Raw genomic sequence first — 21,162 nt, 5'->3', positions numbered from 1 at the left:
AACATCTGCACGGACGAAAATATCTAAATAAAGCAGCGAAAAACCTGATTCGGGTATATTGTTTCATCACAGTCAACAGCTTGACTCCTATAATATTATGGGAGGTTTTCATATCAGAGGGTAAGGGGATAATTGCTCCAGCCAATCGCCTATGGCTCTTAACGATAAATAACTTGCCCGTACCCGTCCAGTACCGATATTCCAATAACTGCAACGCGTAGTTGTATTCTTGATAACTCCATGATATTATGCGCTTTTCCGTTTTGTTTGTATACGCTCGCTTCTTTTCAGTGAATAACTGAGAGTCAGTACATGTCCCGTTTTTCTTACGCTTTGTCTTCGTTTGGGCAGCATTGCCATATCACCTCGAACGTTCGCCAAATGACCCACTTTTTATTGCAGTTAATGCATTGCAACGATAAAGTCAGGAACTAAACAGTTAAGCCACGTTGACAATGCTAATTCTGCGGAGGAGTTCTGTTTTTGTGGGATAGAAAAAAAAAAAGCCACATGCAACCGCAGACAATGCCGCTAGACGACTTCCTATTTCACCAAACGACCTTGACAGTTGCTTTACCAATATTATTTCTTTTATCTTCGCTGCCGTCGTCTTCAAACGAGGAGGCCATAATTCAGGATGTAGGAGAACAATGAGCTGTACAATAAAGCATTGACTGAGGCAGAACAGACGTACAATGACGGGGCATAAAACAAATTGTACACAGAAACTTGCCATCTAAGGTTTGATCATACACAAGAATCCGAATGCGCTGCTCAAGAAAAAAAGAAAAAAAGAGCTCAAGTTCTTCGAATTGCTTGCGAAAAAGTTTACTACATGCTATAGAACACATTTTCTGTGCGTAGTTCGTCCACGTGTTTTGAAAAACTCATTATACTCTGCGAGTTTTCTGCTTACCTCAGCTGCTTTTCCTCGACAATCAAGCTTTTCACACTTTCTCCTCCATTTCTTTCTTCAACCGGCCCCGGTATGCTCGCTATGCTCAGTTCGGTCTGCACGTCAATAAATGTATTTGGAGATATCTAGAGAATGGGTAGGCAGGTGGTTGGATGGGTGGACGGACGGGCTAACCGGAAGGTTGCCCGATTCTCTACCCTACACAGGGAATAGGCGCGAGACAAAAATAGAAAGCTTCCTCAACGCACATGCGCTATCACGTAGACAAGCAGTGGGCATACATGACAACCCAGTGAAGACAGGTTCTCTTGTGGAATTCTTGGCTCCTGGCTGAGGCTTCCCTTGTCCGACCACTGGTGTTTCCTTCTACTTCGTCTTTCACCCCCGTATGCAGAAATGCAACTTAAGTCGAAGCACATGCTTGACTTGATTTAGATGACGCTTGGCGTTAACGTGCCCAAAGACGCTCACTGCGTTTCCTTCGGCGCGTTCCCGATAGGCGTCACTCGGATCAAGTCAAGCATGGGCTTCAATTTAAGTTGCATTTCTGCATACGGGGGTCAGTGACCCCTTGTCCTGTTCAGATAAGCTGCTCTGTGCTTAAGATCAACGGCGCTACGTAATCATTCTCGACCACGCGACGTTACTTTGACGTGACGGTGGGCTCGGTGTTCGAATTCGCACAGTTATCGCGATGCGATACAGCACTTTCCGTTCTTTTGCGTTCCGGCAAAAGATGGTTTCCCAAATGGGCTTAAACAGTCAACATAGGGAAGAAAACAAAAACAAAATAAAGCAAAGAAAACGGGAACGAAACGGCGCGTTTTGCGCTTTTCTGTGACAAATCACAAGTCAATCGCTCGAGTCAATCCAATAATGTAATATATGTATAAAGTAAAAAAAAAAGCATGCACACGGACACCAATACATGCTGACTGCTAAAACATTCACACAGTTTCGCTTTCATTATACTACGTTATCAGGGCTTTTAGAGTCTATGGCGCTCGCCACACAGACTGCGACTCCTTCTAGGTAAACGAAAAAAAAAAAAAATGTACCGCTTCATAAGCGCACACGAACAATCTGCGAAGGGCCGACGAGCCAGCAATCGCGTGCCTCTGCCGACAGACGAAACGCAGACCCCGCACGCGTGGCTTCGTGGACGTCAAGGTCAGCGGCGTTCGTGCTCGCTCGAGAAGCATGAGCAGAGCAGCTCCCCCGCCAACGCTGCACGTGGAACGGCGAAAAGTACGGGGAACGCCGAGGGGGCATATTGGATCGGAGAAAGACATCTTCCGCAACCTACATTGAAGCCCCCCCCCCCTCCCCCCCCTGCCTAGCTGAATTGACGACGGAAAAAAAAAATTGTTTTAGCAGACCAATATTCGGCCAATTGTAAATTTTGTCAAGAAAGGGCGCACCTGGATCACATTATCTGGGCCTGCCCTCGGGCGCCCCGACAGGGCCAAAAAATTCAGGATCGGAAGCAGTGGGAGACCGTGTTGCTCAGCTCGGTCCCCGAAGACCAACTTTTGGCTGTCCAGCAGGCCGAGGGTGCCGCTAGCGCTCAAGGGCTTCTGGCCGCCATCTAGGCGGGGTTGCCCCCCCCCCTCCCCCCTCCCCCCCTCCCCCCTCCCCCCCCCCACCAATCTGCCGGCTGTATAAATAAGTTATTTCTCTCTCTCTTTAGTTCTTCGCCCTCGTCCGCTTGTGCACTGGAGTCTTGAATTAACCCCACTAAGCGCAACATACAATTTTTCACACGCTAAATTTGATTCCTTGAAAATTGGGATTGAGCGCTGGGAACCGAAAGCAATACCCATAGTAGCGTATTTGATGCGCTCGACAAATGTTTCAGCTTTAGATTATTCAGCAAACCAATTAATAATTAGTTATGTACTGCACGAATAACAGTTGCTCGATTATAATTTAGATGTTTAAAAGTAGTTCGAATTCCCAACGTGCGCACTCCTCTTCTTTTACGTGTGTGAGCGTTGATGTGTTTCCATATTTTCACATCTTTATTTTTCTTCATACAGACGCACACAAGCCTCCCATACAAAAGAAGGAAGGAACATCTGTAGTGGCGTACCAGACTTTTCTATGTCTGAGCATCTATCCACTTTACCTGATGTCTTTCTGTGTATGCCCACTTTGTTGCAACACATTCACTGTTGGCGGTACAAACTGCACGACCAAGACGGAGATGTACAGCAGTATGCCGCCTGTCACAAATTAAAATGCATTATGCGGCTTCACGCGAACGATTGCATCTGCGGTATCTTGCAGTACATTAATGTGTTCTACGGGAAATCGGCCGAGTCATACAACAAGCTAATACGTTGTATTTAAGTGCCGACGCATTGGTAACATGTTAGATACTGATGCATTCGGCTAAAGAAAGCAGGCGCTCATTGACCCGAAAAACATGTGGTATGCAGTGTCACTAATGCGCACAGTTGATCCTGGGCCTCGCTGACGGCTTAAACTTCTTCAGCGCCGCAATAATGAAGTCTGCCATGTGTGGCGTTCGAATTCCTTGCCGCTTAAATCAGATGCTCGACAATGGAGTCTCGTTTCCACGAACTCGACGCGAATGGGTCGAGTCAGAAGTCGAGCCGAGCCAGCCCCACTTGACTGCGCTTGAATGCGTCTTATGAAGCGTGTTGGACGAGTTAACACCCACATATTGCAGACGGATTGACTGCACTCATCTCGACGCTCGTGCGGCCCGACGCGCTGGCGTTTACTCGAACCGGACGACCGGTTTTCGCTCCGGGAAGCCGACTTGGCCTCACTTCATCGGATTCACGCAAACGTAGCTTGTGAGAGGTGGGCGGGATGGAAGTGAGATGTAGTTCATGCCAGCACACGGATTGTGATGATGATGGGGATGAGGATGATCCAAAATTATGGCTCGCACCCACCAAGGGGGATAGGGCAAAAATCGCGCTGCAGGAGGACGTAGCATAAGAGAAATTTTACAGCGACGCTGCATATGGCTAGGTTCCGTGTATTTTGGCACTTGCCCCCATCGTGGGTAGGTGCCAGAATTTCGAAGAAAGAAGAAACAAGCACAGTTCAAAAGATTAAGTAAACGTGTCAGGACACATTTCTTGGCCAATCCCCCAGTGTGGGTATGATGCCATCATCATCAGCAGCGCAACAAACGACCCTGGTAATGTGGCCTATAGTGTCGACGTCCCAAATGTGCACGGCCCGCGAGGCGGCGCCAGTGGCGGGGAAGGAAGGCGAAGCCGGGCCTCCGGCCGACAGCCCCTGAGCGCCGGCTTGTGTGGTCGGTGGCGGGGACGTCCCAAGTCGGCGGTTCCCGATGAGCGGCCGCCATGCACCCGGGTGATGCTGTGTCCCGGCCGTCGTCGCGCCGGGGCGTCCGCCGAGGCGGGCGACCCGCCGCTGCCGCCGCGTCGCCGTACCTGTGCCAGACGCGCATGCCCCGTCTTTCGTGCAGGTATATGGCAAGCCGCAGTCCATCGCTTTCCTCATGCTCCTGCGAAATCTCGAAAAGCTCGACCCCGAAGACACAGCTAGGTGAGTGACACGCCACAATCCATGCAGCGTCTCGGTGTGCCATGACTGTGGGGTTTCGGGATGACGTATGAGCACGCTATATAGGCTAGTTCGGTGCAGTTGATGCAGCGCATGTGAACGGATACGCGCGTTGAAAGGGGGAGGGCGTTTCCTTTCAGTGATACTTGGATTAGGTTTTCTCATGCTGTCGCAGTAAGCATGCTTGAAATCACTCACCGTGTGGCACGCGCCTTCGATAGGCCATTGGGTTCTTGGCCTTGTTTCCGCCGAGCGAAAATGGTAACGTAACGTGATTAGCCATGTGCTGCCACTACGTTTTCGTTCCTGTCCTGTGTCTGCACCGTAGTAACAGTAAACCTTTGGTTAACACAATGTAATACGTTGAACGTTCAGATGGGGAGGCAGGACATAACACCGCGTGCCATTTTGACTGTAGCAGTAAAGCGGGAAAGATTTGATACTAGCCAGACGTCTTTCTCCTCCTTCAAAACACAGCAGAAGACAGGGCCGCGTTAGAACATGATGCGAATGCTTGTTTTCTGACTTATTCGTGTCCTATACGCATTTTTACAGCGAAGCTGTATGTGGCTATGGTTCCGTATATTTTTGTTCTCCGTCAACAAAAACTCATGATCAATGGCCTATACCCCGTAAGCAAGTAAAAAATGTAATGGCTCATATCCTCGTAAGGCAGAGGCTAAAAGCACTCGGCAAACTCAAGAGAACAGTGCTTACATTCCTTCGGATCACGCATTCAGCATACAGAGCAGCATACGTTTCAATAAAGAAAAAAAGAATGGCATCCGAACCACATAATTGATGATACGGCGCTCGTTTTGCAATGAGTAGCACGTAGCGCTCCCCGCATATGTTTCCCGGTAAAGACTACTGTTGCGCAAGCTGCCATAGCGATTGCAGCTTGCGACGTGGTGAGTGAGGTCCATAGCCGTTCGTATATAAAATTACCAGCTTTGCAACTAATTTTAGTGTTGCAGCAACGCTATAGGCGGTGGCGTGCTGTCAAAATTACGATTACTCCCATTCACGCCATTACTCTAACCTAACACTACTACCATTACTCCAAAGCCATAAACCATTGCATACCATCCTCAGCAGTTGTAGTGGTTTTCATCAGCTTCACTGGTCATCCACCTTCATCCACCTTCACAGAGTGGAATGGCTCATGACTGTTTGGCATGAAACCTAACGAAGCAGTTCAACGCATTAAGAGGAACTTTTAGCTCGGGAGCTCCTACTGTATATAGTAGATACACAGGAAAGGAAAAATCGTTTTTCTCACCAAACACTGCAGCAATGTTTGGGATTCGCTGAATTTTAAAGTAAAATCCAGTGACTGCAGGAAACAAAATATTCTATTTATTTATTTTTTACGAGAATTGGTAAAAATATGGAAATTCGCAAAAAGAACTCAAGTACGTAGTTTACAACCCTGTAACTCAGCAATAAAAATATCACAATTATGTAAACTGTACCTAATCATACATCTAAAGTGTACAAAATTTAGGTAGTTGCACCGCTCAAAAACATGCCACTGATTTATTATTACTACTTTCGCAAAACCCTCGTAAACACTATCAAATTCACGCAAGCTGTAAATCCATGTACCGTCGTTTGTCGCTTCAGATGCTCTAACAAATGAAGTTTACAGAATAGCGATATGTTTTTGGTGCAGAACAACGGATTTCTAAACTGTGCTTCCTTCTTTTTTTTGAAACTTGGCAATTTTCGGAAATTTTTTTAAACGTTTCAGGTATGAGATCTAAATTCTGCTTGCTAAAAACACTAAAATGTGACGTCCTTTCCTTAGTGCAGCAAATTTCATTTGAATAGGTTCGGCAGTTGTCTCATAAAATCATTTCTGGATTTTACATATGTTTGAATATGGAAACAGGAGTGCGCCCCGACTTCCTTCTAAAGTACTCTTTAGTCTTGTATAGAGGACATATTCCGTCGCCAACCTGAGACTGCAGTGTCACCTCCCTTCTGCAGTGCTCACGCTTCTTATCAACAAGGCTCGCTGCTTACTTAGGCAAGCAATGCACGTCTGTAGAAATGCGCGCATGAAAGTTATTGCAAGTGAAAACTAAATCCTTGCAAAGGGCAAGGCTGTCGCCACTTTGACGTCGCGTACACTGCTCAGAAGAGTGGCGCAGTTCTGTACATGATTTATACCCTTTAACCTTCTTAAACCGAATTATTTAGCATAAATTTACATCAGCATCCGCGTTGATTTACATTAATGACATCTGGCGAGTCGGTTGGCTCACGACACGACTACGTCAGCGTTAAATGCTCTTTTTGGCAAGAGAATTGAAAGAACCCTTTGCTAGATAGCTGCTTTTATGTGGTTCGTGCAGAAAATTCATATAGCACGAATGTCGGGCTCCATGTTAGATATTCCAGAGTTGTGGAGGAACGAGTGTGGTGTAGAAATTAGTTCTCGCGCTGCGAATGCCCCCATGGCGTTGCTCATATATAGATGAGCCTGAGCAGAAGGAACGTTTTGAATGGTGCAAGTGATGCTACCTGCTCTAACTTGAAAACGGCACTTGCTCTGAGTTGACACAGCTTTATTTGCTATTCGGCTTCCTATTCAATTATCTTGTTGGGCAGCGACATGCGTGTAGTCTGCTCCCTAACCATTAGCCCAGCGCAGCAGACGCAATCTTTTATTTTCTTGATCCTAAGTGTTTATTTCGTTGCTGCAGTCGTTGCATGCTCATTGAACACACTTACGCTGTAGCGTCGACATAAATGTTTTTTATCCTCCTCTTTTTTGAAAAGATGTCTAATGAAGCAGGAAACGGATTAAGAACGTGTGTATATGTGGACTGCGCGTGTATTCATAAACTATCGTACGTTAAACAAGCGACATCACATTTCATAGGCTGTTTTGTCGCAAGCTTGTCAGTTGCCTTCACAGCACATGAGCATCTTCGATTAACGTGTGCGCAACCGCAAGCAATTCGAGCTGCGAACTTTTTCTCCGGCAATCGTGCCATATCGCACTCTCCTCTTGTGAATCTCCCAGTTTCTCGTGCAGTCTTTGACGCTTATGATCGATTCCTCTATTTTTCCTGAAGTCCACTTGCCTTCCTTCCGCGCAGCAGTCTCGCCAGCATACGAAAGTAAAAGAACAAAAAAGCCGCGCGTGTTGTGTTGTGTGTGTGTGTGTGTGTCTGTGCGTTTGTGTGCGTGTGTCTGTGCGCGCGTGTGTGTGTGTTTGTGTGTGTCTGTGTCTGTGTCTGTGTGTGTGTGTGTGTGTGTGTGTGTGTCTGTGTGTCTGTGTCTGTGTCTGTGTGTGTGTGTCCGCACGCACGCGCCACTGACGGACATAGAATGAGAACCCTGGGCATTCACCTCCCACCTCACCCAAAATACTAATCGGATTATATTACGATTATATCAAATGTATATTACGGCTGCACGTACGAGGCTTGGTTCCCTCCTTATGAATAATTCGTATCACCGACGCGTCGATACAGCCTATTCACGATGTAACGTTTTACCCGTCTCTGATGTCTCCCCTTGGCTAATGCGAGGCACTTTCCGCGCATTGCTTGTGTCCACGTTCATCTCCCTATTCGCTCTGTTTCCTCTTTTCATACTTTTACGTTTGCTTCGTTGATTGTTTGCTGCGCGACTGGGGGCGTTACTCGCCCAAGCATAAGCAACTTGGAAGGACGAAAAGCTAACCCACCAGGAAGCTCAACAGACACGTATACTGGGAAATGTAGCATGCGCGCCGTACTTCGAGACTATTACTTGAAGGTCGTCAGAAGCGCCAGGCGAATGGAGGTTTGTGGGGGAGAAAGGAGCTGTATATATAGCGAGTATTTTTTCTTTTTTGTTGTTGCTGGAATGTTCAACGCACTTTCACTAAGATCAGACACCTGGTGAGTCTCCAGACTGGTTAGGTAAACGCCTGTCGAGGTCGGACGGAGTTTGCACTCGAACCCGGCGGCCGGCACACGCCATATTTGTCAAATAGAAGCACGGCTAAGTTCGGCTGATTGAATCCGAGAATGTTGTTGCCTGAGTAAGAAGGTCGCAAGACACCAGGAGTGCTTTAGGTGCCCTAAATAAGGCCTTTTAATAAATGATGCCCACTTCGACAGATCGCTGTGGAAAGCATATGGCCAGGCTATAAGAACAAAATAGGCTTTCATGTCATGGGCGGCAAGAAAGAGACGGCGTCTTCAAGATAACATGTTCCAGTGAATACCGCAGGGAAAATTTATGGTTGGTAGCCGGAATGAAACATTGGGCTGAATTCTGACAGGTGACAACTCTGCGAGGCTCTCAGAAAACTTTGAGCACCTGGATTGCGCTTCTTGATACGCATCAAGGTAGCACGTCTGCGAGCGGAGGTCGCGCGAAACGTTTAGACAAAAATGTATGTGCAATGAACTCGTCATTGGATGCAATTCCGTCACTTAGTGCAAAAGGTAATGAAGGTAACATGAGTTAATGTGGGAACGATGTCGGTTGGCGACCTCTTTAGTCTCTGAACCATGCATATTTGGCAGACAGTGTGCCTGCGGACTTTTTTAGAGGAAAGAAATCTTTGGCACCAAGCTGGAGACGCCTGAACGACGTGCGATGTTGGAAACAAATTTAGAGTGCTCAAGGGAGCACGCAGTTAGCACCAATACTCGTCCGAATACAAACAGCTTGCACTTGGATAAGGCGGCAGAATTTTTATTCAAACTGACATGTCAGAGAAGTAATGAAATGAACGTCGCAAATATAAGCGCGAGAGCAAAGGGAGCACTAGACGGAGAACTGAAAGCATAGAAAAATGCTAAAAATTCAACGCACCTATACTTCAAAATGTGCAGAAACGCACAACTTATTTCGTCTATTTTCAGCTGAACAAAAATGCGACGGTTTAAGCGACGGTTTAAGTATATAGCACATAACAGTAAAAGAATGCAGATAAGCTTACGATTAAAGGAAACCTTACGGAGAAGTATCATTAGGCTTTGCATGAACATAGGATCCGAGTTCTCTGAGGCCGAACCAATTTTGCTCTTTGTTTTACTTTAGGGAGTACTCAAGTCAGTTAAAATTTAATTCTGGGCTTTTAGGTGCCTAGACCCACGATCCGATTATGAGACACGCCGTGATGCTGGGGCTCCGGATAAATTTCGATCACCTGGGATTGTTTAAGGTGCAGCTCAATCTAAACGCACGAACTTTCTTGCGCTTCGCCTTCCAGTGAAATGAAGCCAAGATTGAACCTCCAACCTCGATCTCAGCAACTCAACGCCACAGCCATTGGGTATAGAGCGTTGGGTTCTGAATCAGTGGTGGGTTCTGAATGCAGTAGTGGGTTCTGAATGCAGTAGTGGGTGCTGAATGCAACGGTGCGTTCTGAATGCATTAGTGGGTGCTGAATGCAGTAGTGGGTGCTGAATGCAACGGTGCGTTTTGAATGCAGTGGTGGGTTTTGAATGCAGTGGTGGGTTTTGAATGCAGTGGTGGGTTTTGAATGCAGTGGTGGGTTCTAAATGCAGTGGTGGGTGCTGAATGCAGAATGCAGTCCACTTCGTAGTGGTACGTTGAGATTCGCGCCAGTTTTGAGACATGTGTCCCCAAACTAGTGGGAGTGCGTAGGCAGTCGGTGTATGGCTTTCTCACGGTGCATTCCGCATACGCACCGCAAGAGACAATTATATAGAATACCAATACATTTCGTCGGAAATGTCGGGTTAGAAGCTACCAGCTAGTGTCACGATTCCTTTTAAACGAACGTGTCTCGAACACTCCAGTGCCGTGATTACAATACGTGTGCTAAAATTAATCTTCTCGTATTGCATAAATCATATAACGCTCATGCATCGAATGACAAGATGTGGAACAAGTAACCTATTTGTCGCCATTGCACTGTTTGCTGAGAGACGTGCAGTGGTCGTCACTTAAACATCTCGCGTTGTGCAATACTCGCTATGTGTATAGTAGCTAGTCGGCTTGTTCATCTCGTCTAGACTACTTCCGCTTGTTCTGTGCCTCACTCAGTGTACGAGAAGCCGCTTAAGCAAACACGAGAAAACCGGTGTGCACGTTTATACACGGGCTACCGAGCTGAGTTGCCGCGTGTATTTCCCTGCTTTTTCCAGCGCATGAGGCAACCATCTCGAGGACGCTGCTAGCTATTCCAGTCGCACGGACACGGGCTGTCTAATACACAATTCTTAGCTAGATTGCTGATGATATAGTATTACGAACGTTGGCTGGGGCATTTATTATTTCTATAGCCGTGCTGTTGCACCAGGTATACCCTCGATTGCCGAGGTATCATAGAAGGGTTAAGAAAACAAATTAATAACTATGAGGAACGTTGCAACAAGGACAAAGTACAATACTGTGAGTACAGCCATAACAGCAGATAAAAAATACAGCAATAAATGTACCAAAAAGAATGACACTGTAAGAGAGATACACAACTGTTTAACGCACAACAAATAATACGCTATACAAAGGTGCCCTGTAATGCGCAAACGTAGTTCCTACATAAAAGAAAATTGTAACAAAATTTTGTTATGAATTTCTGGCCGTGGGGACTACACTTGTTGAAAAAAGTGCAATGTTTTTCAGTTACGACTCATTTGCTGTACTAATTATGTGCTCATTGGTTCGTTAAGCTATTCACAGCGCGAACTTCATTCCAGCACATCAAAAACGCAACTACAGGCTTTGCATTAGGTTTCCTACGCCTCGATCAGACTTTGGGTCATGCTCAGCGTAGCATATATGATACATTCAGCACTACAGGTTCAAGGTTGAGAGCAAGGAAAAGCTGGTGGAGTGCGTTTGTGGGCTGAATAATAAATTGAATGGAATGTGCCCGACTGATTTCTTTTAAAATTATTCAATAAATGTTCATATTTAGAGTGATGACCCAAGGTATATTCCGGGAAGTGGCAGGAGCAGTAAGTTGAACTGTGCGTCTAGGCATATTCTCCGTGGAAACGAGATCATAATTAATTTTTTCTAGTGCGATTTCGGGAGACCTCCCGACTCCCGCAACTGTTTGTTCAGGCCGCTTACTCTTTAGTGAATGTTGTACACATCATGCATGCGCGCGAAAGCTAGGCCTTAGCCAAGTTTTCAAGTTTAAACGCTAAGGAGTCGTGGTTTAGCCTGAAAAAAGCGAGTCATTTTACGTTCGACTCCCTCGTTTGCTCAACGTACCGCATATAGTGTGGACCGACCGACCGACAGCCGCCCGCAAACTCGCGCCCGGCGACGGAGTCACCCGCGCCAGTCCCGGCGCAAACTGTATCGCGATGGACTCGAGCCAAAAAAAGGGTGACGAGGAGTTGTCGCGTTCGTTGGCAGGGCGTATTGTGCACTCAGCGTAGTCACATAGCTGTCAGCGTCTGTCTTTTCGCGTCGGTCCATTAGTGGCACCACGTGTCGGTGACAAGAGCGCCGCGGTCGCGCGTGCGGGGAGCAACGCCTCGCGTGCAGGGTGCTTCTTTTCTAACGCGTGCTCGTGTACGAATGAAACGACGATAAAAAAAAAAAACCGTTCTATTGGAAACAGCCAAACACAAAACTTGGTTCTTCGGTGAGATAACATAAAGCGAGAGTGTATAGCCTCAGTGATAATAATAATATTTCGGGTTTTAGATGCCAAAACCACTTTCTGATTATGAGGCACGCCGTAGTGGAGGACTCCGGAAATTTCGACCACCTGGGGGTTCTTTAACGTGCACCTAAATCTAAGCACACGGGTGTTTTCGCATTTCGCCCCCATCGAAATGCGGCCGCCGTGGCCGGGATTCGATCCCGCGACCTCGTGCTCAGCAGCCCAACACCATAGCCACTGAGCGAGGTCGGAAGCGTTCGTGTATATTGAAGCTGATCTGCTGAACTTCGTCCCGGTGACGGCACCTTTCCTCGTGTGACTCGAACCTCAGACATTGTGTGCGAGTGCAGTGACTTGCTGGTTCAAATGCTGGTGTAAGACGGACAATGCCTGACGACGGTCTCACTTGGGCATCCAGGCCGGATGTGTCTAGGCACCAGCCGAGGTAGCCCAGCGGCTAAGGCGTTGCGCTGCTGAGCACTGCAGGTCGCGGGTTCGGTCGCAACCGCGGCGGCCGCATTTCGATGGGGGCGAAATGTAAGAACGATCGCGTACGTAGACTTAGTTGCAAGTTGAAGAACCGCAGGTGGCGAAAAAGAAACTCTGAGACCTCCACTACGGCTTGCTTCACGATCAGATCGTGGTTCTGGCAAGTAAAACCTAAAATAAAATAAAATAAAGGTTGTTTTTGACTTGTGAGGCGTACCGCGAAAGCCAAAGACACATTAGAATATAGGCCTTCTTTCTACCTTTAGGCCCAGAATTATTCGAGCTTCATCACAATTTATTTAGTATGAGTAGTAACTTATTATATGTATTAGTTAAGATAGGTTGTTATTTGAGGTGAAAAATAATAGGACAGGAAGAATGGAGTACCGTAGATGGCACCGTAACTGTGTAATTGAGGATGAGACCATGAAAAAAAGAAGAGAAAAACTTCAGCGAGGATTTAGCGGTAATTGCGGCAGAAATGCGTTAGCATTACGTCAACCACCAGTCCCATGGTCATTCCGCTTTCCGAAATCGTTTGTAGGAAGGTGTACAGAAAAACAAGCTCTATTGGCATTCCTCCGCGAAACGCTTGCGTGTTCATTTTATAATTATATCATACGCATGTCAATCTAATCTAATATATAATCTAAATATTCTAATAAATCTAAATAAATCTAATAAATCTCGAATAAAGCAGGTGGCGGCCGCTATGCGACTTCAGACCGTCCAAGCAGGGAATGTGGACCGGTATGTTCTTGCGGACAGGCTGCCAATGCGACACAATGCGACCCGACTGTTCATATGGTGATGTCACGGCTATTGTCACGCAAAACAGCGTGCGCTGCACGATGCTGCATTACATATCCTCTTGAGACTCGAAGACAGCTCAGGGACATAATCGACCCGCCGTGAGGGTGTAGTGGCTTCGACAGTGCGCATGCTATAGGCACGAGGGCGCGGGATCGAATCGCGGCCACAGCGGCCGCATTTCGGTGGGGGTGAATTGCATGGACACCCTTGTACCGTGCATTGGGCGCGCGTTAAGGTAGCCAAGATGGTCGAACTTAATCCGCGGACCCCTGCTACGGCGTGCCTCATATTCATATCGTGGTATTCGCACGTAAAACCCAACAATTTATTATTCTTTAAGTTAAGGTACATGATCGCTTTCAAGTCGGTTCTTATTCCCTATTGGTACGTTATGAACCTGAAAACCCGACAGTACAGCCTAACACAGTGGTAAAAACGGCACAACCTGGCGTGGTACCGGTCGTATATACCACTGGTACCGGTACCAATGACACCAGTAGTAAGGGCAGCGTTCTCCAATTCTTCCCTCCCGACAGCTATAGCGTTTCGAGACGCTGACGTTGGGACGTTATGCCTCAGGTCGTACGGGGCTCCGAACTTTTCCTCGAGGAAGTGGCTCTCGAAGTATCGGTTTGCTCCCTCGTACGCGTAACGCACGGTGGTACGGGGAGCACTATACTCTTAAGAAATAGTTGTTAAAAAATAATAATGATAAAATAACTAGAATAAAACGACCAGCGCTGCCGTTAACATACGAAACTCAATGAGACGTCTTGGCGATAGTGACCGTGGATATGTCGCAATTAACCAGGCCCACCCACGATGTGTAGAAAGAGTAAACGCACACTTGCTCGTTTCGGACGGTGCCTGCGCGATGGCGCCTCACGTGCTCGGAAGAGCTATAATAAATACAACTGCTCTCTGCAATGGCAACTTCACTCTCGCTGCCGTAAGTAGGAGAGCGCCAGGTAGCTTGCCGGTGAAGAGAGACCACGGGTGCGTTTACGTAAGCCTCGAAGTGAAGGAGGGGCGGCCGGCAGTCAGTCGGCATGGATTCGGTCGCGCGGCGTCGGCCAAGCGGCTTACCGGATCTCGGAGATGCCCGATCTCGGGGACATTTGAGACACTTCACGGGTGCATTTCGTCGGAACACAATGGTTCAGACCAAATTAGTCAATATGTAGGATCTGCGCGACATAATGTGCGCGTCTGCGGCGAAAAAAAAAATAAAGTCAAGGCCATTTCGTCCTGCGAAGGTCGATGACCAGCGGAGCTGTAACTGTCGTCTTTATTGCAACACTTATTGTCACTTAGTAATGACGTTCACAATGGATGTGTGGGCGATATGACGTACGCTGATCGGCATACTCGCAAATACAGACGCATTCTTTGAGAATGTCAAACTGCTGCACGTACGCCGCTGGCTGGTCCGTTGGGCCGGATCGGTCTGGCATCGCAAGCGAAATCTCTCCAACACGAAACGCGTAAACCACTCCCTTTTCGGTCTCGCCACATCCATATTGAAATGACCTACAACTACCACAGGGATATGAGTCATTGCTTATGGGTGTATAAGCCATTGATGAGTTTTCCACATGCGGTTCTGTATGTTGCATGCGTGATTATAAAGAATGCAAGCACTGTTCGTTTCACTTTGCTGATTGACTGTATCCGCTGTCATACGGTGCTTTGAGCCATTGCATTTTTTGCTTGCTTACGGGGCTATGCGGACACAAAAATTCTGATACCCTAGCCATATACAGCTCCGTTGTAAAAAGAAGTCGAATTCAATCAACTTATCCGGATGATTATTTTATCTAATCACTTAAACATTCTATTGGAGAACTGAAGGCGATGTGTAATATAATGTACAAGAGGTCTCGGGAGGATATAAACGACGTCCACGCAAAGTTCTGAAAGGTAATGGTAACCCCCGTCGTTCATCCACGTACATCTCGCAGTCCCATACTTGCAGTTATTTTTTTCATTGGTCGCTGCCCTACATGGCATTGGTGCCAGTAGGAGTTCTTATCATGTAGCCTGAGAAGCTGACAATGCAATCATGGTACATTCCCTAATGATGCGAAAGCATTGAATGCCTCATTGAGCGAGAAAGCCGGCGTCCGTAAAGACGAAACGACACCTAAATTCCGATTGGCTGCGACGCACGAACGTGCGCGCCTCGGCGGAGCAGAGCGGCGAAAGAGAACACTTGCTGCCTCGCCACGTGTTGCACGAGGGTAGAGCGAATCGCCGCGACGCCACGTCATCCTCGCTCTCGGAAGCTTGTGTTATCAGCGCATTCCTTGTCTGCGCCAGCTTTTTCCTGCGTATATAACTTTGCAACGGTAATCGCCGTAAAGAAATTAATGTATAAAAAACAGAATAAATTCGAAAGGAAAAAAAAAAACATTGGCGATAGCAAGGTTTAAACCTACGACCCCACGCCGAGAAGTCGAGTGTCCTACATACCGGGCTACGCCAGCGTCTCTTAGGTAGCAGGCCTGTGCACTCTGCTTTATGAGATTACGCTACTTGGACCGAAATGTCCATTGCCAAGCCTGGTGTGACGAAAGCGGCGACGTCAAAATCACCGCGGCTTACTCGGGAGTGTCTACATTAGATTCTATGGCAGTCGTGCAAGGACGCGCCGTGGTTGTTTAGTGGCCATTGGGCTGGGCTGCTAAGCACGAGGTCGGGGGATTGAATCCCGGCCACGGCGGCCGCATTTCGATGCGGCCGAAATGCGAAAACACCCGTGTACTTAGATATAGGAGCACGTTAAAGAGCCCCAGGTGGTGCAACTTTCCGGAGTCCCCCACTACGGCATGTCTCATAATCAGATCGTGGTTTTGGCGCGTAAGACCCCATAATTTGATTTTTTTTAATCAGGCAAGGTAGCATGAGCTCACGAATTGAAGTGCACCTGGCTTGTTCTATCTAGGAGGCGTTGGTCAAATGTCTCAACGCGCTCGCTTGCCCGCTAGGAGTAGATAACTCGAAGGACCGCTCAGCAGCGTTCAATTGGACATTAATGCTTTCGCATTCACAACTCGTCAGAAGTGTTCAGGTGTCCTCGGATTTCTCTTTAAAATAAAAACGGGACCAGCATGCCTTTTCTTCTTAATTAAGTATCGTCGTATCTGCCCATATCCCACGTGATGAATTATGTAATTATGGCACGATGCATATAGGTTTTTAATAGGATTGGGGTAAAGTCCTCTGGTTTGTATACAGGCCAGTCAACATTTACAGCAAATATTGCACCGTTGCCCGCTTTGTCAGGATATGTGGCTGAAAAGGCAGTGTTACAGAAAGAATTGTCTGCGCGGAACAAGACCTTCGCCACGCGTTAGCCGTTCGTTATAGTGTAGATTACAAACAATGTCTGACCAGTCTTGCTCGTTTCAAAGGGTTCACTTCATTTAATGGCGACTACCTTTACATCAGCATGTTGGTAGTAGTGACTCTTCCTTACGCGCATAGTAACCGGTCGTGTTCTGAGAATCTGTCATATAATAAAAATGTTTGAGACCTATACCTAAACTAAAAGTTAATAAACATGAGCGCAATTTCTTAAATTAAGCTACCAACTTCGCTGAGCCTGGTCTGATTAGCGACCTACAAGTGGCAGGAATAAGTTCAAAGGCATCACCAGAGCGTGGCACCCGTGCAAACTTGGCATAACTACTGGAATTTACACCGGGCAAGATAAACGTCGTTATAGAATATTTGAACGACATTTCTTGTCCCGCGCGCAGTCGCCTCAAAACTTTTTTAAGGACTGCACGTCTTTTGGCATGTGCCAAATGCTTGCCTGCTCTGAGGCAAAAGAAAGGATTCTTCGCTAATAAATAAGTGGTATCTACCAAACTAGCTTGCCACTAGCATAAAGCTTTAATATAGCGTTGTAACAGTAGGGATGCTTCTCTGCAGATACCGTGGAGTCAGACTTCAGTTGCGCGAGGGCAGATCGAATCAAGTTTATTTTTCTTGAAATACGAGGAGGGGGGTAGTAGCAAAAAGCTGCATCAAGCAGGAGTTTGTTTAGGCAATCAGCCGTTGTAGTGCGCAGCAACGTGAAAGGCGAAGCCCGGTAGCGACAGTAGCGGCAAACTTAAACGTCTCTAGTCCCTAGTAATGGCGACTTCAGTTTCGCACTGCCGTGCCAACTCGACGTTAGCGCACTAGCCGCGCAGTGCATGCGATTCGAGTGGGATGCGCGGTCGCTGAGAGCGCGCGCCGTGCGTGGCCGTGGGCAGCTGGCCGCAGCCCTCGCCATCGCAGCCACCTGGCCTGGGAGTTGCTGGAGCGGTTGTCGCAGCAGCTGAGCTCCGCACCCGTGCTGCCCCTGTACAACGCGCTGGGCCCCAAGCTGACCCCCACGCCGCCAGAGATTGCAGACATGGAGCGGCTGGGCAACGGCTGCCGCCACCGCAGTGGAAGCGAGGGCGACACCGAGGTCTTCGCCGAGCGCTCTCCGCCGCCCCCTAAGAACAGACTCAACATTTTCAAGTTTATCACTCAGGTACGCACAGTGAGTTTCTTATCGCTTCGCTTCGCTTTGCTTTGCTTTGCTTTGCCGATGGGGACATGATAGCTCACGTGGAAACTGCGAGGAGTACGTCCTCGTTATGATCCTTGCATTGGGGGTGGGGAGGGGGGGGGATGCATGCCGCAGCTGCCGATCGTGGTATATCGCATAGCAGTCAACAGTGAGGAAATGAAGTGGAGGAACTGTTACGTCGTTATCTTTAGAGGAAAGAGTACGCGGTAGCCTGCATGCGCCTTCACGCGTCTTCACGTGCCAGCAAACCTCTCCGTTGCTGCACTGAAGACGCAAACGGTCGTCCCAAAAGTCCTGCGGATCGTGTCTTCCGAGCGGTCTCCCTATGCACGTTTCTCCTATTCGGTATCGCGTCTGGAACAGGTATAGGAAGGGCGCGTAGGGTGCTTGCTGGCGCTTTTGCTGACGTGTGCACATCTTATGCTGCTTTTTGAAGGGTTGGAGGAAGAGCTCAGCACGTGGCGATGCGGACGCGCAGGTGTCCGGTCTCTCGCGGTCCATGTCATATCGGTCCAAGTCCACTCAGCCGCGGAGGTCTTCTCAGCCGTCGCCCGTCACTCGGCGGACCGAAGAGGCGGTCGGCGCCCAGCGGTCGCCCAACTCTACGCGCGTCACCAAGCGCAGCGTCGAGGCCTCGCCCCCGCAGCGCTCGTCGCCGCGTTCGACGCAGCTAACGCGCTCCTCGGTGCTTCGCTCGTCAACCGACGGCCAGCCGCCGGTCGTCGCGGCTGCGTGCAAGACCTCGCCAGAGATCCGGCGACGGTCAGACGGCAACGAGGCAGCACGCTTGCCTGCGCCTCCGGCACCCAGCGAGCCGCAGGGACTCAAGGCAGCTCAACCCGTCAATGGAGGTAAGGCGCCCCGCATGTCATATACCACTGCTAGCTGCCGAGTGACGGAAAACGCCTCGGCAACAGCGAAGGGACCAGCCACCTAGTCGCCGGAGCTTGCCTTCTCGCCGCAACGGCAAAATGCGTAAACATGTTCTGGCCTTGGGGTCCCGTTGCTGGCGGCGGTCGCGATATGCATAATCTAGAATGGCGAGAAAGAGTGTTTGAATCACTTGATATTTTTAGCATTGTACCCAATGAGGTTTAGCTGAGCAATTATCAAAACTCGTATCATCCAGGAATCCGCGTCAACTGTGTTCGTATAACAGAAATTCTAACTGTATTTACATTTTCTCTCTAGCACCAACGGCAGCGAGTGGACCATCAGGTCCACCCCCTCCGCCTCCGCCACCTCCACCACCACCTCCCCCGCCCCCTCCGCCGCCCCCACCACCTCCGCCGCCGCCACCACCTGCGTCACAGCCAGGAATGCAGAGCCCACACGGTGATGGTTTGGAGACCACTATCACACCGTCCAAGGTGATGCAACTCCATTCAGCACCACGTGGACCGGCCTCCCCTGGCCCTTTCCACACGCTGCCTAAACCACAGCAGAAGATGAAGACGCTCAACTGGACTAAGGTGCCGGACACCCTTGTCTGCGGTGAGCCTTTCGTTGACTGGGGTTCAGAGACTCTCTTTCGGGCTATTCTCGGTTGCTGAACTACTGCGTCGCACGTGACAGCTTTTTTTTGCGTTACGCGCTCGCCTAGCTAAGGCCCTTGTGTGCGCCGCCAGGCTACTAACAACAGCTGGGAGATCAGAATAGCTGAGCGACACAATGGGCTATGTAGAGTTCACTCTATGGACCTGGAATTTCAAGGACGCCGGCGTCTAAACCTCGAGAAAAGTGTTTACAGCTTTCTTTAGACCTTGTTCTTGTCTAGGCTAGTATAAAAGATGCGCTAACCACTTTGCTCGCTGGAAGACGCCGGCGACATCAAACATCACGGCGACATCACTGTGCGAGGTTGTCAGCTGGGAGCCAGAAATGGAGACGTACTTCAGAGTGTGACGGAATGGCGGTCGGGTGACGCTTCGTCAGAGGCAGCTAAAGGGTGTAGTTTGACAACATTGTTTCACTGGTCTGTGTCACTCGCAGAGAAAAACCAGCGTACATTTTTGTTTGTTTGTAACGTGGCAAGCTTGGCGGTATACGCAATGGACCTTCCTTTGGCAGATGTGGCAGCTGTATCAGCAAATCCTCACGATACCGTGGCACATCAATACGCGGCTGTTAAACTGACAAAATAGTTTATTAAAATTCTCGAAAAAGAAGAGTAACTGTCGCACGACAATATAGGTTTCGAAACGCAACTGCGTCTCCTGGAGCGTTGCATTGCTGTGCCATCATCGTGCCTCGCCTTGGGCCGTGGAATGTACTTGAAAAGTCTAACTGCATGCGCATGCTGATCTATAATACACAACTCGGGCAAATTTTAAATGAAGCTGGTTTCTGGCATTTTGTACGTCCTTGCATTTATCCATAAGCATGGCGTAAAGAGCTGTAAAAATGAACGGATGACGTGGTAGTGTTATGCTTTACATTTGCACGCTGTCAAGAGGCATCAGTGCAGCTAAATTAAGGGTGTGTTCCGTGTGCGATTAATCAAAAAACTTCATGGGCACTGGCGGATACAATGGAGGTGATGGTGGAAACCCGAGCCCCCATTGACACATGGCGGCATCTTAGCGCTCAACTCCCCCTCCCCCACCTCCAGAAGGGAGATGGGGTAGATCCTTCCCGGTCATGAGGCGGTAACTGAGAAGCCCCCTCAATCTTTGCGTTCAGAAGTGCAACAAAGGTTGTTCTGGTTGCTTTAGAATTTCGGCAACGTCTGTGGTTCGTACTGTTCTTTTTTCATGGTAGAGACAGGTATGTTTTTCGGTCCATACTATTGTGTGCTCTGTTTTTGAGAGGACACATTCCGTTTGCATCAGGGGGCAAGAGCATCTGGAGTGATGTCACGAAGGAAGCGCAGGACGAAGACGTTGAACGGAAGCTAAACTTCAAGCAGGTGGAAGAGCTCTTCTGTCAAAAGATGGTCACCACAGCGCAGCCAAAGGTGCCACCAGACAAGAAGAAAAGGCGGGAGCCAGCGTTGGTAAGCCAGCATTCAGAATCTTAAACCATTGACTCTAAACCTGTACAATGTTTTCACGTCGTGTGTTTAGTGCCTTTCCCACGTGCATGATGTCTAACAAGATAACCAGTCCTTGTCAGCTAAATCTCGTATGAAAGAAACTGACAGAGTATGAAAATATTTCAGTATGGTGAAGAAAGCAGTGTCGCACCATGTGAAACGAAGAAAGTATT

At 48.4% G+C, this 21,162-nt stretch overlaps 1 protein-coding gene across 4 annotated transcripts in view; it reads left to right on the top strand.

Annotated features, from left to right (window-relative positions):
• The window catches only part of LOC135909688 (inverted formin-2-like), a 71,519-nt gene that overhangs the window by 25,706 nt on the left and 24,651 nt on the right, over positions 1 to 21,162 (top strand). For 3 of the 4 annotated variants that reach the window (XM_065441720.1, XM_070535333.1, XM_065441719.1), the window contains exons 4-8: positions 4,389 to 4,468; positions 17,676 to 17,916; positions 18,392 to 18,806; positions 19,147 to 19,449; positions 20,787 to 20,950. In XM_065441720.1, coding sequence (XP_065297792.1) covers positions 4,389 to 4,468; positions 17,676 to 17,916; positions 18,392 to 18,806; positions 19,147 to 19,449; positions 20,787 to 20,950 — 1,203 coding nt within the window. The remainder of the gene's footprint in view (positions 1 to 4,388; positions 4,469 to 17,675; positions 17,917 to 18,391; positions 18,807 to 19,146; positions 19,450 to 20,786; positions 20,951 to 21,162) is intronic. The other variant, XM_065441721.1, reaches the window with a different exon arrangement.

This window comes from Dermacentor albipictus, chromosome 3, assembly GCF_038994185.2.
Source record: "Dermacentor albipictus isolate Rhodes 1998 colony chromosome 3, USDA_Dalb.pri_finalv2, whole genome shotgun sequence".
Lineage (NCBI taxonomy): Eukaryota > Metazoa > Arthropoda > Arachnida > Ixodida > Ixodidae > Dermacentor > Dermacentor albipictus.
The sequence above is the reverse complement of the archived record's forward strand: the minus strand, read 5'-3'. Positions and strand labels throughout refer to the sequence as shown.